The 16,985-nt window shown below is 58.7% G+C and overlaps 1 protein-coding gene across 1 annotated transcript; it reads left to right on the top strand.

Moving 5' to 3' along the window:
• Positions 1 to 5,718: 5,718 nt before the first annotated feature.
• On the top strand, positions 5,719 to 10,636 carry CRABP2 (cellular retinoic acid binding protein 2). Its single transcript, XM_008155635.3, has 4 exons — positions 5,719 to 5,944; positions 9,211 to 9,389; positions 9,584 to 9,700; positions 10,170 to 10,636. The coding sequence occupies exons 1-4, from the start codon at positions 5,875 to 5,877 to the stop codon at positions 10,218 to 10,220; spliced, it is 417 nt and encodes a 138-aa protein (XP_008153857.1). The 5' UTR covers positions 5,719 to 5,874; the 3' UTR covers positions 10,221 to 10,636.
• The last annotated feature ends 6,349 nt before the right edge of the window (positions 10,637 to 16,985 follow it).

The raw sequence follows: 16,985 nt of genomic DNA, 5'->3' as shown, positions 1-16,985 counted from the left end.
TATTGTGTCTGGAAACAATGGCTGCATGTGGGGGCTGGAGAGGAGGAAAATAAAAGCACTCAAGAGCCTTGCAGAGGAGTTCTCCCCCAGCTGATCCTAAGGCTGACCTGCCCTATCAGCCCCTCTTTCCTGGAACCCTCCCCGCACCAACAGTGCGTCAGTCCATGACCCTCTTTTTATCCCTATCCAGGACCTCAAAGCTCAGACCTGGGACCCCTCAGGGTCTTCTCTGGGACCTTGCCTTTCCCCCTTCCCTCCTGCCTCTCTCTTCTTCAGTCTTAGAGTCTGGTTGTCTGGCCCAGTGCCCACCTTCTGCAGTTCAGGCTAGAGGAGGCACACAGCACACACCCAGTCTGCAGCCCTGCTGATTCATCGAGCAGCTCCATCCGGTTCCTCTCAATGAGGAGAGGGGTTCTGGACCCCCGGCTCTTCTTCCATTCCCCAATCTCAGAGAGTGGGGGAGGTGGCATCTGGGCGAAGGCTTGGGCTCCCTAGGCCCGGCAGCTTGGGCAACAGTGGCAGGCTTTGAGGCTAGACCGCAGGCCGTCCACCACTGTCCCCAGGTGTCCCCAGACGTGTCACAGCTACAGCCTTCTCCCTCGTGCCCTGGACTGCCAGGGGTTAAAGGGCCAGTGCAGGGCAGGAGGTGGGATCAGCAGAGGAGTCTGGCCCCATCACTAGATCATAAAAGACAAGAGGAGTTTAACTGCAGGTCATGTTGCTGATTGACTTCTCCATCCAGCAGCGCTGCCCTCGAGGGGAGAAGGAGCCACAGCTGGCCAGGGTCAGGCCCAGGTCTGTCCAGCTTTAGATGTGGACTGCCCCCAAGCAGTCCCAGCCACACTAGGTCCCCATCTCTCCCTGGAGGTTCTCTGAGAAGCAGGGAGGCCAGGAGAAAGGGGGGTCAAACTGGTGCCTTTCACTGTAGTAGGAAAGGAAACAGCAGGGGCCTGAGTGGGGAAAAAGATGACACACACACACCCTGATGCCCGACTGGCAAGGAAAAGAGAAGCAAAGACCCCAGGGTCAGAGAATAAGATCAGTGCGGCAGCTGCCAGCACCTGTTTGGGGTCTCCAGGCTCTTCAATGACTACCTGTGTAATGCCCCTCCCACCCCCCTACCCCCCCCCCCCCACCAAGAGGCCAGCAGAGCCAAGGGCCTCTTTCAAGGGACAGAGATTCAGTCCAGACACATCCTTGGTCCGTTCATCCCCACCTCCTTTTGTCTCCCTTGCTCTTCCGTTGGTTCAGCCTGACCTGCTCGGCGTGCTGGCCCAGCCCTGAGGAGAGCATTGGCAGCTGGAGCTGGGAACCAGGTAGCAGAGCCAAAAACAACAGAGGAGCCGCCTGGCTGCCTCGCCCAGATGCTGCGCAGCCCATTCCCGGGCTAACTGTAACACCTCCTATTGCAGCTCCTACCCCCCTGTGGTTCTGGCCCTCCTGGGCCACACCTGCCTCCTTTGCCGAGGCCTGGAGCTGGCCCTAGAGGTCAGCCAGGTGTTCTTTGAGTCCAGCTGCCCATACCTTCCCTAGTTCTCATGGTCTCTCCCCAGCACCCAAAGGTTTCTGGGAAACGAGTTGCCTGTTTTCTGGATCTCTGGCCCCACCTCCCAGCTTGCACGTCAGCTTGCTGGAAGTTCTTTTTGATCCCATCCGTCCTGCTCAATGGCAATTTTATTTGGGAGAGTCAGAGCCTTATCAGATTTGAAAAGGGCTGGGTCCCTGAATCCAGGGAGACAGGGATGGAGCATTCCCATTGGTATGATCAGACCAGGCCAGGAGGCAGGATGCTCAAGTCCACACTGTGCTAAGTGAAATACGGAGGGTTTGGGGAGACCAGGAGACACAACTGTTCCGGCCCAGCCATTCCCAACTGTTGGGTCTGATGGAATAATTGAATCAACACCCCTCCCCTGGGAACTGACCTTTAGGCCACTTCACCATGGGCATTCCCTTTCACTTCCATCACGTTCCATTTGCTAAGACCACATTCCACTTGCTAAGACCATTATCCTTCCCCTTTGGACCTTCCTAGGATCCGGACCGCCCAGAGAATGCTCCGCCCAGAAAAAGCCTGCCTAGAGTCCTTTAAAACCTCTGACTCCCTGTCCCTGGGTGCTGGCGCCATTTGGGGGCTCAGCCCATCTGGTATCCAGATGACCTAATAAATTTAAAATCCCTCACCACGTTGGCTGCATGCGTTCTTCCTTCGGCAACCCTACCACCAACTCCTTTTTTCCACTCTCAGACCTTCCGCCCTCTGTTCAGGTCCTGCCTTCTTTGCTACCCCTACAAGGAGTCCCAGAGACTCCAGGCCCACCCCCACCTGGGTTTCATTTCTACACGACTCCCAGCCAACAAACTCTCTGACCCAACAGATGCAATAACACGGCTCAGGGTGAGGCCCTTCCACAGTGCTGAATTTGGCCAGAGCTTCTCTTTGGCCCCAGTTGGGGGTGAGGGTGAAGGGTACATGACTCTCCCACTCTTCCCATTCCTCCCCCCACCCAGCCTCAAGGGAGTGGTAGAGAGGGGTGGGGGCGTCTCCTTTTCCCAAGGCCCAGACCCCTTAATCAAGCACACAAGATATCCACTCTCCCTCACACTTCTCCAGCCCTGCAGATGCCTGCTCACCTCCATTCCTTCTGTTGCAGAACCAGCCACTTTCCTCTTAGCCATACTGCAATGGAACAGTTCCATAATGTTCCTTTCCTAATTCTCTCTCTAGCCTGTTTCCTCCTCACCCCACCCTATCCTGCCTCTGTTCCCCCAACTTTTCTCACCAACTTTGCACCTTCCCCAACTCGGGTCTTCAAATTCCTGGGAGAGCCCCAAGAGGGATATGGCCAAGGCTCCTAGAAAGGGGGAGCGGGTTGCCCCCACCAGATCTGGTCGTAATTAAAAGACCAGCGACATTGAGAAATTCCTTATTGATCCCGGCCGGAAATTAGAGCCAGTTGTTTGGGACTGAGCGACTGATGCTGACTAAGCTCCTCCCCATTGCCAGGTTCCCTGGCTCCTCTCTCCTAGGCTCCCCCCACTCTCCCATTCACCTTCCATTAGCCCCCTTTCCCCTTACCACCCCCACCCCAGCCGTCTCATCCCATTCCCTTTCCTTGACTCCCTTCCCCAGCATCTTCCCTAAGCTCCGCACCCACCCACCCCGGCCTCACCCCTGCGCTTTACAACGGGTTAACGGGGCTGCTGGAGGCTGAGACCTCCAGCCTAGCTTGCTCAGCACCCTCCTCCAGACCCCTGGACCACCTCCTCAGCCAAGGTTGGGGTGCAGGGGCTGGAGCTCAGGCCCAGAGCTGCCAAACCACAAACACATCTGGAAAAAATTCCCTTCCCAGCCCGACTTCCCTTTGTCTTCTGTCTTTCTGGAAATTCTGGCCGGCTAGTCAGTGGGGGGAATGAGGAAGAAAAGGGAGGGGAGTGGGCCCGGGCCTCTCTGCCCCCACCCCAGGGAGCTCCTGTCCAGCCTCCCCAGTGTCCTCAGCCAGACCACGTCCCTCCTTCATGCTATGGTAGGTCTCGGCTCCCTGGTCCAGGGGATCATCTTCTGGGCGAGGTTTGAACATCCTCAGTGACCAGGCTTGTGGGGGCGTGGGCCGCCCCGGCCCTTCTCTTCTCAGTAGGCTGTCTATTGAGCAGGAGACTGGACGGTTCTGGCTGGGGGCTCAGGAGGGCTGGCGTGGAGAGGAGATGGACACAGTGATTTGGGTGGAGGAGGTAGGGGGCAGTGAGGGGGAGGGAGGCGGTGGGAGTCTGGTTTCAGCCATGTTCCCTCCCTTTGGCTGGGAGCCCGATTTCACTGTCAGAACCTAATCCCTCTCCCTTTACCTACAGCACTGCTGGAGCCCCGGGCGGGGGGAGGAGCAGAGGCAGAGCCTGCAACTCCGGGGCCAAACATCCCCCAGGGACGCCCCCTCCTTGCTACCACCTCGGCTTTTGTCTGTCCTTCCTCAGAGATCTCTACTTGCTGCCCTCTGCCTTCCAGAAGCCCAGCCCTCCCCACCCCAAAATAAGCTCCTCCGCCAAAACCAGACCCCTAAACCAGGCCGAAGCCTCCAGCTCCCTTCTTTAAACCTGACAAGTGTATGAGGTACCGCTGCGCGAGGCCCCAGCCAAAAGTCCTTTCTACAGTCTGCCCTCCATCTCTCTTGCTCCAGCGTCAACTACATGCATTTCCCCCTGCACAACCATTATTCGGAGAGTCCCCTCCTTAGGGCACAGAGGCTCCACCCCCCAGTGCGTCCTCCAGTCCTTATCCTTTGGCTCTAGGCCTCTGGACTCCCCCCAGCCAAGGCCCCCCAACCCTCTAGACGGGTCCAGGGCTCAGAATCTCAGAGCCTGTCCTCTGCTCCACCCACGGCCACGCTGGCAGGGAGAGACCAGGGCTGGGACCAGATGTGGGGTTTCTCGTCCCCGCCTCGGAAGGAGCTGGGAGGCTAGTCCAGGAAGGGTGGCGGGGGTGGGGACGCGCGGGCTGCAGGGCCCTGGGCGCCGATTCGCCAAAGGCACCTGAGCTGCCGCGCCCCCCCCCCCCGCCCCGCCCGCTCCAGGCGCGGCATCCCGCCCCGCTCCGTCCCTCGGCTTGGGCAGTCTCCGGTCTCCAGCCAGTCTCCGAGGCCCCCAGCCTGGCCTCCATTTCTGCTCCCCCGCCCCCCGGCCCGCTCCGTGGGGGTCTCTGCGGGAAGCCATGCCCTGCCCCCTCCTTTGATCTCACACTTCAAAGCCTCTCCCTAAGGGGCGGCCGCTCCTTCCGCCCGTTTTACGGCTGAGAATGGTGACACCTGAGACCCTGCTCCGCCTCCTCCCTGGGGCACCCAGCCTCCTTCCCACCTCGGGGCTCCGCGTCGGCCCCCGCCTCTCCCAGCGCCTCCTGCGATCCCCTCGGGGGTCTGCGGAGCCGAGCGGCGGAGAAAGCGCCTCCATCAAGAGGTCGTGTCCAGTGATCGGCTGTGACCTCTGCCCTCCCCAGCCCCGCGCCGGGGGCTCCTCCTTAACCCTTTGATGCGCGCCCTGCACTTGGAGAGGGACGGGTCTCCCTGCGCCAACTTCCAACGTCCCCAGCTTGGCACCGGAGCCCGAAACCCCGCGGGGAGGCGGAGGGGGTGCTGCCCGCTTCCAGCCCCTTCGAATCGTTCCAGCAGGGGGCGTCGTGGCCTCAGCGAAGAGCCTGCCCAGAACCCCCGGGGCCCCTAGCGGGTCTCTGAGTTCCGAGTGGTCACTGGGGATCCAGTTCAGGCTTCACTGGAGCCGAGCTAGGGCGCGCCTTCTCTCCTCCAGCTCCCGCTCAGCGAGCAGGATGCCTCCAGGTTCCGACACCAAGGAGTTGGGGAGATGTGGGGAACCCGCAAGACACGACCCTGGGGTTCGCACTGCAAGACCTGAGACCTGAGCATCTGCGCCCGGGGCCTGGCGCCCCACGCCCCCCTGGGCTGAGAGGCCAATCGGAGTCCTCGCTCTCCGTCCGCTTCCCCATCCAGCCGCGGGCGCGGGGCGAGCGATCTCGGTCCCCAGCAAAGCCTGGTCCCGCCCACGGGGCCGGAGAGGAGGCAGGGGGCTGGGGGCTGGTGGCTGTGATGCGGGGCCAGGGCTCAGGGCCCCCCAGGTGGGGTGGAAGGCGGGGCGGGAGGAGGGGCCACCTCGGTTTTTTTTTTTTTTTTTTTTTGGGCAGGGGCGGGCCCGCACAGGCTATAAAAGCGGCCCGCGCGGGAGCCCAGGCCAGCTTCGGGGTTGTCCTGGGACGTGTCCTGCTGCCCGAGCCTCACGGTCCGGCGAAGGCGGCGGCCGCATCTTTGGACTGAAGGGCTCACCGTCCAGGGCTCCCGCAGAAGAACCGAAGGGTCCGCCGCCAGCGCCGCCACCATGCCCAACTTCTCTGGCAACTGGAAGATCGTCCGATCGGAAAACTTCGAGGATTTGCTCAAAGTGCTGGGTAAGGAGATTTTCAAGGGCCCCGGGAGAGGAGAGAGGGGGTGAGGGAGTATTCGGAGGTGAGTAAGAGGAAGAAAGGAAGGGGGGGCAGAATCAGGGCTCAGGAGGCTAAGCCCCTGCATCCCCCAAGAAAAGGGGCCTGACCCCTGGGTCTCGGGGTGCGGGGCCGGGACACCTCACTCCTGCTCTCTCTGGCGGGGCGCCCACCGGTGCCAGCTCCTGCAGTGACTCAGCCTGTGAATCAAGCAGAAACCAGAAGCACGAGGTCGGTGTCCCTTTGGGTGGGGAAGAGGGGCTCTCCAGTTCAGAAGCTGCAAACCCTGCATCCAGGCAGGGAGCCTGGGGCCCTCTCCCCTCCCCCCTCCCCTCTCCCCCCCGCCCCAGCCCCTCGGAGACATCCTGGCCTCCTTCCCCTGTCCCCACTGGTAACCCAGCCCAGGCAAGTTCCTTCTCCCCACCCACCAGGTGACCGCCAGCCCCAGCGCCCCCTTGATCCTCCTTCCTTCCCCCTTCAGCACTTTCCACTCTGCTCCCTCTTCACCCCCATCTGTGAGACAAATATTTTCCTACAGCGAGTTCCAGAAACCTAAAATTGCTCTAGATAATTATCACTTTCTTCGATTTCAAGAAATGGCTTTGTGTGGAACTCTCCCCTCGCCCTCCCTTTTCCCCAATCCGAGTTCTCGTCTCCCTTCTCCCTGGATACCCACTACAGCCCAGCTGGCTGTGCTGGTTGAAGGCAGGGAACACTGTACCCACCCAGAGGGCCCTGCCCAACTCTTGTGTGCCCTCTGTCTGGGGAAGGGGTGAACGCTAGGAAACGGCTGGAGCGGGTGGGGGGGGGGGCGGCCTCTGGGAAGAGATGGAGATTCGTTAAGCAACTGGGGAGCCACCTGGGAGCCCTGGAGCCATCCATTTCAGGACTGAACAGAGAAAACCCAGTTGGGCTGGGTGGGGAGGGGCACCTGGTGTGGGGCCAGGAGCTGTAGGGGTGAATCTGAACCTAGGAAGGGTCCAGAATGTTATCCGAAAAGCAGGGATTTCCAGCATTCCTTGCTGTTGGTTCTTCTTGCCGTCTAACCACAGTACTTCGGGTCATGTCAGTCTTTCTTGATTCGCCCTTGCTGCAATGAAAGCCCAAAAGGATAGGAAACTTCCCTTCAGAAAGCCTAGGGGTCATTCCCTCCCCAGCTCCGGATTTGGCTCCTCTCCCCAGTGGATGAGGCACCCCCAGGACCCAGCTGGAGAATAAGACCCAAAGCCCAACCCTGTTGTCCGTCTATCTTCATCTGTTTGTCCTCCCTGCAGGGTCTCTCGGAGCCACGTGCCCTCCTCGGGTCCTGCTGGGAGACAGATTGAAAACAGACCCATTAACACAGTCCTGAGTCAGCCAAGGTTGGCCGAGGCTGGGCCCAGCTCCACAGGCAGCAGAGGCTGGCTGGAGGGCGTCTCCCCGAACCCAGCAGCCTTGCCTCCGCAGGACCCTCCGTCACTTCTCCCCCTCCTGTGCCCTAGTCAAGGGTCCCTCTCCTGTGAGGGATGCTCAGGTGTTTGGAGGATAACTGTCCCATGCAGTGTGATGGCCAAGGCATGGAGGAGGCTCTGCTCCTGTAACAGGAAAGATGGGTGTTAGACAGCAGGATGGACTTCCCAGGCAGCAAAGGAGTGAAGTCGTCTTGGTGCAAGAAGATGGAGTGGGACGTGCCTCCTCTCCCCAGGCAGCTGGACCTGGCACCTCAGCCATTTCTCCCTGGGCCTGAGGCCAGCCGTCAGGATCTGGGCTCCTGGGCTCCTGAGGGCCAGGGCTCTCTCCCTCCAACGCCCTCTTTCTGGCCCAGAGTGGGTGTGCCGTGGTGCCAGGGGGAAAGAGGATTTGTTTGTCTAGGAACCCAGGTCTAGAGGAGGGACAGGGAGTTTGGGCCGGATCAGGGGTAGGGGAATCCCGCTCACCGGGCCCAGCCCAGCTTGGCCCCCTCCTCCCCACCAATTGCTTCTCTGAGGGATTCTGCTCCAGTCAGGGCAGGAGGCTAGGCCAGGCAAAGTGGTGTGAGGTTCAGACCTGGGCCCTGGCCAGAGGTGCCTCCCCGCCTGCTTGTCTTCTGTCAGGGGGGTGCTCTCTCCTGGCTCCCCCGCCCCTCTTAATAATTGGGGAGCAGAGAGCAGGGGTCCAGCCTGGGAAAGGATATGCGGACAGGCACGGGGACTCTGAGTGAGAAGCACTTACCACTGAGGTGGGGAGGGTGATCCTGGAGTCGGGGACACATCAGGGGAGGGGGAGGGCAGTACCCCTTTCTGTCCCCTGAAGGGCGAAGGGCAGGCGTGGGAGCCTCCCAGGAGGGCAGGTGAGCAGGAGTCTGGTGCAGAGAATGCCTGCACCCCAGCTTCTTCTTTGCCTTCCTTTTATCAGTGAAAGTACCAGCAACAGTAAGACTGTTTCTTAAAAACTCAAAGGTGTGCCTGGCACTGGGTGCTAGGTCCTAAACACACCTCCCTCATCCCACTTGCCAGGCTTTGGAAGAAACTATTGTCTCTGTTTTACAGTTGAGCAATCTAAGGCTCAGATAAGTTAAGCCATTTGCCTAGGGTCACCCAGCCTACAAGGGAGGCTGAACCAGGTGGAAACCGGGCCCAATGGATCTTACCCCAGAGCCTTTCGCTCCCCAGCTGTGGCCACCTCTTCTCCTGCTGAGAATCCCTGCCCCTTCTCCTGTTGGGGAGGGACAGAGATTGGGCAAATGAAGGCCCACCTAGCGCCAGACAGGGGAGGGGGGTAGCACAGGGGGGGAAGTGGTCCCTACCTCCAGTACAAAGTGGGGAGGCCTGGCCTGGGAGGGTCTGTCCTGCACACGGGCAGCGCTGAGGGCACAGTGGCTCTAATGAGCCTACCCAGCAGCGGGTCTCAAGTAGGGTAGACAAAGGGCCAAAAAGTGAGGTGGACAGAGCCAAGGTGAGCCCATAGCAGGATGCCTGCTGGGTGAGGGGAATGGGGAAACGTGCCCCTGAGCTGAGTCTGGTGGGGAGAAGGGGGCTAATCTAGGACTGCTGACTCACCCAGGTGGGGTGGCTGCTAGGAGCAGGATCCTGAAGGGCAGGCACTGCCTCTCTGCCCTCCTCCCTAAACGCCCCCATTCCTTAGGGCTGCACCCCCTGCCCTGTCCTTCATGAACTTTCTTGGAAACTAGCCAGACTGCTCCAGCTGTCTCATGGGGAGGGTGTAACACAGGTGCCTGGAGCACCCCAAAAGGCGAGCCTCTCTCTCCTCTGCAGGGGTGAATGTGATGCTGAGGAAGATCGCTGTGGCTGCCGCATCCAAGCCCGCGGTGGAGATCAAACAGGAGGGAGACACTTTCTACATCAAGACCTCTACCACCGTGCGCACCACGGAGATTAACTTCAAGATTGGAGAAGAGTTCGAGGAGCAGACTGTGGATGGGAGACCCTGTAAGGTGAGTGCCAGGGAGGAGTCCCTCAGGATCATGGCTTCCAGAGCCCTGCCTCTCAGCATGCCATTGTCTAGTCTTTTCCTGGATCCCTTTCTCTTTTTCTAATGGAGAAAGTCCCTAGGTAGTGGTGGTGGGTAGAAAGGGGGTACCTTGTCCCTGATGGGGGCGCAGCTCACTTGGCCACGTCTCCCTTGCAGAGCCTGGTGAAATGGGAAAGTGAGAACAAGATGGTCTGCGAGCAGAGGCTTTTGAAGGGAGAGGGTCCCAAGACCTCCTGGACCAGGGAACTGACCAATGATGGGGAGCTGATCCTGGTGAGTCCGGCCTCCTCCCAGCGAAGCGCAAGCCCTCTGCTGCCTCGGGGGATGTTCTGGGGCACTCCGGGGTGCAGAGGGTTCGAGGATAGTCATGGTTGGTTTCCCACGTCCTGATGGGGCTGCTGGGGTGTGAGCAAGCTGTCCCTGGCCACACAGTGCCCTCTCGCAAATGAGAAATGGCGCCCCCTCTGAGTGGAACAATGGACATTCACTGAGAGGTGCCAGCAGTTCTCCAGGGGAGCTCCCTGGCTTAGGGATGAGGATATAGGGTAGACCCCTCGGGCTCTGGTGCCATCTTCCCTCCCATGATGCCCAGGCATTTGGGGACCAGCTTCTGACTGTTGGTCCTGAACCAAGACGAGGTTTGGGCCTAGAGACAGAGTTCCTTTGTTCAACCCTCCTCCTCTTCCCAAGCCACAGGGCCAGGGGCCTCCCAGGCTAACAATGACTTCTGTCCTCCTTTCAGACCATGACGGCGGATGACGTGGTGTGCACCAGGGTCTACGTCCGAGAGTGAGTGGCTGTGGGTCTGACAGATGCCCCAGCCCATCCCCAGCCCACGCTCCTGCTTCACTGCCCTGTGGGCCGTCCCTCCCCCATTCCTTCTAGGCTAGCTCTCCCCTTCACCCAGGCCACTTCCCCAGGGTGCTGGGATGCCTCCTGCAGGGGCTCTGCTTTTTTTTTTTTTTTTTTTTCCCCCCTCCTCCGCTCCCCTATACCAACAAAGAGGGATGGATTGCAGGGGCCCAGATCACCCATTTTGGAATCACTCCCCTCACCCCCCAAATAGGCAGACCCAGCCCCAAACCAGCCCAGACCGTCTCTTTCCGTGAGGGGACCTGAGGGCCTGAGAGGAAGAGACAGCCCTCTGGCTTCTACTTTGTCCCTGTAGCCTATACAGTAGAGAATATTTATTGGTTAATTTTATTAAAATGTTTTAAAAAAATATAACCTGTCTCTGGCTCATTGGAAAGGAGATGTGTGGGAGCTGAGGTTTCAGTAGCAGGGATATGAGTTATGATCCTTCCCTTCATTATTCTCACCACCACCCCTTCATTTGCTGCTGAATCTATGAGCATCACCCCCACTTCCCCTCCTCCAACCTCCTTGGTGCCCTCCCCCCTGACTTCCAAGGTCACCAGGGCCTCATCCCCCTGACCTCTCAGAGGGGCGCTTGACCCTGAGGAGCTGATTCCTATCTTCTCCCACCTTCTCCACAAAGGTGACCCAGTTTCCTCCTCCTCCTTCAATTGTTCCTTCTCTCTCCTCCAACCTCAGTCTGTGGGCGACCCCAGGCCTGGCCTCGGCCTCCCACACATTCCCGATGAGCTCATCGATGGCCCCAGGCTGGCCTTGCTCCTGCCCCGGTCTCTGTGTCGGAGACAAGCAGGTCTCTGCCTTGAGATCTCTCACATCCCCCTTCTGCCCTGGCTCCTAGACCTCCCAGGCCCCTTGGATCCTTCTCCCGCCCATCTTCCTGAACCTTCACACTCAAGTCTCTACCGCATCTTCCCAAATTCCACCCTGATCTCAAATGCTTGCCCTCCTTCCCCAGCCCACTGCCCTAGGCCAGACCTTGTCGTCACTCACCAGGTTCTATACAGCAGTAGCTTCTAACTGGCTTTCCTGTCTTCTTTCCTTTATCGTGGCATGAGAAAGGGAAGTGAGCACAGGTGTTGGAATAAGAGAGTTTTGGATCCTGGTTCTGCCACTTGCTACTTGTGTGACCTCAGACAGGTTAGCTGCTCTGAGCCTTAGCTCTTCGCACAGCCTGAAGGGGCCTCTCCCTGCCTCCGTGCTGCCGCCAGTGGGCACGCTTCACAGCCTCTGTGTCAGCAGGTGAGCTTCCTCTCCCTGCAAGACTAAGCTGCCCTGGGGCCAGGGCCTATGGCTTCTGCCCCATGAGAGGCCACATACTGCAGCTGAGGGCAGAGGGTCAGGGCCAGGAAGGTGGGGAGACAGAGTCCAGAGTCTCCTCAGAATGTGGGGTGGGGGAGGTGAGGGGTCCTTCCATTTATTCATCCAACTATCACTTGCTGTGTGCCTCCTAGGAGCTAGTACCCTGCTAGGTGCTGGGAACACAGATATGAAAAAAGGGACAAGATCTCTGCCCTCAGGCGGCCTGTAAGAGGGAAACAGACCTTTAATGGGGAAAGATAGACAATTAAAAAATAAATGCACCAATAAATAATTGTATACCGTGCAGGTTCTATGAAGGAGAAAGGGGGAGAGCGTGATAGACTGGGGTGGGGCGGAGATGGAGGAGAGCAGGTGTTTTGGAGGACAAGCATTTGGGGGAGGGGGATCCTAAGCACCTAGTGGGACAGAGCAGAGGCAAAGGTGCTCTAGGCACAGGGCACAGCAGGTAAAGGCCCCGAGGACAGATTGGGGCTGTCCGAGGTCCTGTGAGGAGTGCAGGGTGGCTGGGCTGTCAGGGGCTGGATTGACCTGAGGGCCACAGTATTTCTTATTTTATTCTAAGTGCAATGAGAAACCACTGAAAGGCTTTTTAAAGGGGGGGGTGGGGGGGTGGTGGCATCCCATTTGTGGGTTTTTTGTTTGTTTTTGTTTTGCCTTGCCAAAGCAAGGCCTCCAAAAATTAGGTTGCCTCCCCCCAAAAAAAAAGTGGGAGAGAGAGAGTATACATTTGTGTTTTTAAGAGGTCCCTCTGGCTGCCAGTGGAGTCAGAGGAAAGGAGGAGTGAAGGGAAAGCCAGCAGGAGGCTGTGAGATGCTCAGCAGGGGATGGGGGGCGCAGAGGTGGAGGGTGCAGCCTCAGTGATACATTAGACAGGAGGGGAGGTGTCAAGGTGGCCCTGGGCTTCTGGCTTGGGCCCCTAGGGGAGTGGTAGTATTTTCAGAAATGGAAAAAATAAATCAGGCCAGGCTTTCTGGGTGCGCGTTTTCTGTTTGTTGTAATCCAGAAGAACCCTAACTCCTGGGCCTGAGCCCCTGCTTCGTCTCTTTGCTGCATCACCTCCTCTCTTCTCACCCACCCTTGACTCCAGTTCTGTCTGACCTCCATCCAGGCTGCTGGCTCCCAGCCTAACCTTCCCACCTTCACTCGACTCCCTCCCCATCCTGGAGAGACCTTTCTTCGGGCCCTCGGGCCCCTGCCCAGATCCTGGCTGGAACTGTCTCCAGTTTGCTCCGAGCACCTGCTCATTTCTCTGCCTCGTTTGTCTCTTTCTGGAACCAAGATGTTGAGGAAGGCAGAGAGAAGAGGCAGATTTCTCTTTCTCAGGAGATCCCAGAGGGCAGGGGCTGGGTCTCCCCCATCAGAGTGGGGAGCTCCCTGAAGGCAGTGGCTCCCTGTAGGCAGGGCCTTTCCCCTTGGCTCTGCTTCTCCAGTTCTTCCTTGCCCAGCAGCCTGAGATGACAAGGAAATGACTGTCCTGAACCTACAGATTGGATCAGGGAGGGGCGCCTCACCCATCTGATCCGGCCCGGCCCAACCCTGGAAAAAGTCCCTGCAGCCCCTGCCGGGTGGCCCAGTTGAATGTCATCCTGTACCTACACCAAAAAGGTTGAGGGTTCCATCCCCAGTCAGGGCATATGGGGAGGCAACTGATCGATGTTTCTCACGTTGATGTTTCTCTCTCTCTCTAAAAAAAATTAATCAACATATCCTCAGGTGAGGATTCAAAAAAGAAAGAACAAGTCCCTCCAGCTTCCCTCCCCACCCCCAAGTCCCTCTTGGGCTCTCCTGCTTCCCGGGGTCTTCCTTACTCAGCAGCGCGTTTGGAAGAAAACACACAGGAAGCCCTATCCCCTGCCTACATCCTGGACATTCTGTGCGAGCTCCATGGGCAATCTTCTCTCACGGCCAGGCTTCTCAGAACCCAGCCACTGGAGGGTGAAAGGGCTCGGGCAGCAGAGATGCCCAGGCCACTGAGGCCCAGGCAGGAAGGCAAAGACAAGGGAGGGGGCATGTGTGATTCTGTCCTGGGGTTGGGGCTGGCAAACACGGCAGGGGCACCAGCAGGCACGGGGAGAGTCGGCGACAAAATCTGAGGGAAGCAGGTGCCTCCGAAGCACACACACCCTGGACTCAGGAGCGTGGAGCTCCGACAGGTAGTATCCAAACCAAGAGGCCACGTGATCGCGCGCGAGAAGTCACGCGAAGACGAGGGAGGGGCCGCGTGAAGATTGAAGGGATGTGGCCAGGAGCCCCCAGAAGCTGAGGAGGCAGGAAGGACCCTTCCCTGGAGTCCTTCCAAGGAGCACAGCCCCAGACACCCTGATTTTAGATTCTGGCACCCAGATGGGGAGAGCACTTGTTCCTGTTGGTTTAGGCCCGTGGTCGGCAAACTCATTAGTCAACAGAGCCAAATATCAACAGTACAACGACTGAAATTTCTTTTGAGAGCCAAATTTTTTAAACTTAAACTTCTTCTAACGCCACTTCTTCAAAATAGACTCGCCCAGGCCGTGGTATTTTGTGGAAGAGCCACACTCAAGGGGCCAAAGAGCCGCATGTGGCTCGCGAGCCGCAGTTTGCCGACCACGGGTTTAGGCCAGTCTGTAGTCATCGGAGCAGCAGCCTCAGGAAATAGACCCCTCCTTGCCCCTCTTTTGAGGTTCTGGGAACAGCTGAGCCCTGTGCCCCGGCAGGGGAGACCCCCTCTCACTGCAGGGCTCACAGGGTAATCCATCCCTGTGTCTGTGCCTCAGCCCTGTCTCCTGCTCCTCGGAGGGAAGGGGGGTGCTCCTTCACAGTGACAGTGCCGTGGGCACACCAGGCAGGCTGCTTGGTGGGAAGCGCAGCCCATGTGGCTCAGGGACTCCCTGCTGCATTGCCCGCAGATGATGCAGGGCACTCCCCAGCCCCGCCCTTACCTCCCAGGCCCGCCCTTACCTCCCTGGCCTTTCCCTAAGGAATCCAGCCTGGGCCTGGGCTTCCTGGAGCATCTGGGTTGACAGGAGCCCACAACTGGGTTGCCATGCCCATAGTCTAGATGCCAAGACTGAGGCTCAGAGGGGGAGCAGAGGTCCCTACCCCCAGCCCACCTCCCCCTCAACTCAGCCCAGCTCACAGGTGGCTTCCCCAGCTGCCTCCCGGTTGCCATGGTGTCGGAGGAAGAGGAGGAGGAGGAGGGGCAGATTTCTGAGAAGCAATCCCAAAACACACACCAGCTGGCCCCTCCTTCCTCACTCCCTCTCTCCAATGTCACAGCATCCATTTGTGCAGCTGGGCCGGGGCCTCTTCCTAGCCGGGAGCAAAGGAGGTCAAGAAGGCAGAGGGTCCAGGGAGTGGGTCCTGGGACCCCAACCTCACCCAGCAGATTCCCTGGACCCGGGCTCCATCGCCCTCCCACAGTTCCCAGACCAGGCGGGCTCTTTCCTGCCTCCCTGCCTTCGTGCATGCAGTTCCCTCCACCTGGAATGCCCTTCCTCAGCCTTCAGGTCCCAGCCGGCTTTAACTCCACTGGAGAATCTTCCCCGAGTCCCTTGGGGCTGCCCCTGCAGCCTGCACCCACCGCGGTCACAGCCATTTTCTTGATGCTCTCACGGGGCGGTGAGGTCTTGGGGATGCTAGCTTTGTCTTTGTACCCCAGCGCCTGGCACAGACAGGTGCTCAGTAAAGAGGGAAGGAAGGGAAGGAGGGAGGGAGGGAGCAGAGAAACACCTCCTAGGATTGGAGAGGACCTGGGCCGTGAGCACCTGGCACAGGGCTGGGCACGGAGCAAAGCCCACTCCCTTCCTGCCGCCTCCACTTGAGCCTGGGCTCCAGCACCTTCTGCCTCATCCCATTTGGAGCCGGCTCAGGGGTCCTCTCTATACACACAGGCCTGTGTCTGTTGTCCCTTTGGAGGCAAGGTCATCACACCAGGATGCAGACGTGCACTTGACTTCATCAGGAGCTCCGAGTGTTTGGGAGAATTGGGAGAAAGGCCTCCATTCTCCCAAATCCAGGACCATGCAAGCTTGCAAGGCCCGAGGGCTGACCTTGAGCAGGGGACTTCAGAGGGTTTTCACACTGAGTACTTTCTGCAAACAATGCCTTACCTGATGGCCATGACATACAACAGATGGAAACTAAGCTGCTTGGGGCAAAGTTGTGGGTGCTGAAGGTGCTGGGAGAGGGGACCAGAGTCCCCTTTCCCCTGTAGCTCTGGGTCCCGGGGAGATGGGGGTTGGGGTTGGTCCTGGCGGTGGGATGGGGCAGCCAGGGGAGAGGGGGAGCCTGGGGAGAGTCCAGTGGCTGACATTTTCTAACTGGTACAGAAGGGCCTCAGTATCTTCAGAACTGCGTGTTCATGCCAGTGTGGCTGGGCCAACGCACTCATCCTTCACAGCGAGAAGTCAGTCTATACAAACAAAAATGAAACTATGTCCTTGGAACAAATCATGACTTCAATCTTTAATGTTCTCAGTTGTGTGTTTTTTTTTAAATCTTGAAGGGATATTTTAGGGGGAGTATCTCTTGCCTAGAGGAAATATTGATATGAATTCAGCCATTCCATCAACTTCTCTTTTTCTTTTGTGAAATTCAAGTAACATTAAATTTAAAATTGTATCCGGAAAAAAACCAAAAAACAAAACCCAAGAAATTCAGGGCATAGCTGAGACCTGAGAAGAGAGCCTGGGGGGAGCCCAGGGCCCAGAGTGGCTTTGAAGCTCCCAGAACCCAAGGGCAATTCCATGCCTCTATGAGGCAGGGAGAGCCAAGTTACAGGGACCCACATGGGAGGACCTGGCAGAAATCTGGGCAGAGACAGGGAGAGAGAGAGATGCGGAGGGAGAGACCGGGGAAGGAGACACGGGGAGAAAGTTAGTGGGAGGGAGGGGGAGGAGACCCAGACCAGAGAGGAGTGGAGGAGGGGGAAAGAAAGGGCCGGGGGGGGGGGGGGGGTGGGTGGGATGCGGGGTCAGAGGAGAGGGGCTCTGCTGGTCAGGCCCTCTGACCCCAGGGCCCTACAAAAGGCTGCCTCCGGGCCTCCACAGGCACAAGATGGATGGGACCGCCAGGCCCTTTGTGGTGGGAGGAGGAGGGAATGTAGGAGGTGAAAGGGAGCAGGCTCTGAGACGAGTCCTCTCCAGGGTCCCCCACCTCTTGTTGGCTTCCTTTTCCCTCCCCACGGTGACCTCCGGAGCCTCCCAGAGTTAGTGGGGGATGGGGGAGAGCCTCAGGGGGGAATGGGGAGGAGGGGAGGAGGGGAGGAGAGGAGGAGCGGAGTCCAACCAGGTATTTCTCCTGGCTGGGCCAGCCATACCTGAGAAAGATGGGGGACAGAGTAGAGGGACAGGAGGGACCTGGGGGGCGGAAGGGGGGGGGGGCG

This window comes from Eptesicus fuscus, chromosome 22, assembly GCF_027574615.1.
Source record: "Eptesicus fuscus isolate TK198812 chromosome 22, DD_ASM_mEF_20220401, whole genome shotgun sequence".
Taxonomy (NCBI): domain Eukaryota; kingdom Metazoa; phylum Chordata; class Mammalia; order Chiroptera; family Vespertilionidae; genus Eptesicus; species Eptesicus fuscus.
Note: the sequence above shows the minus strand (reverse complement) of the source record. Positions and strands in the feature narration are given on the sequence as shown.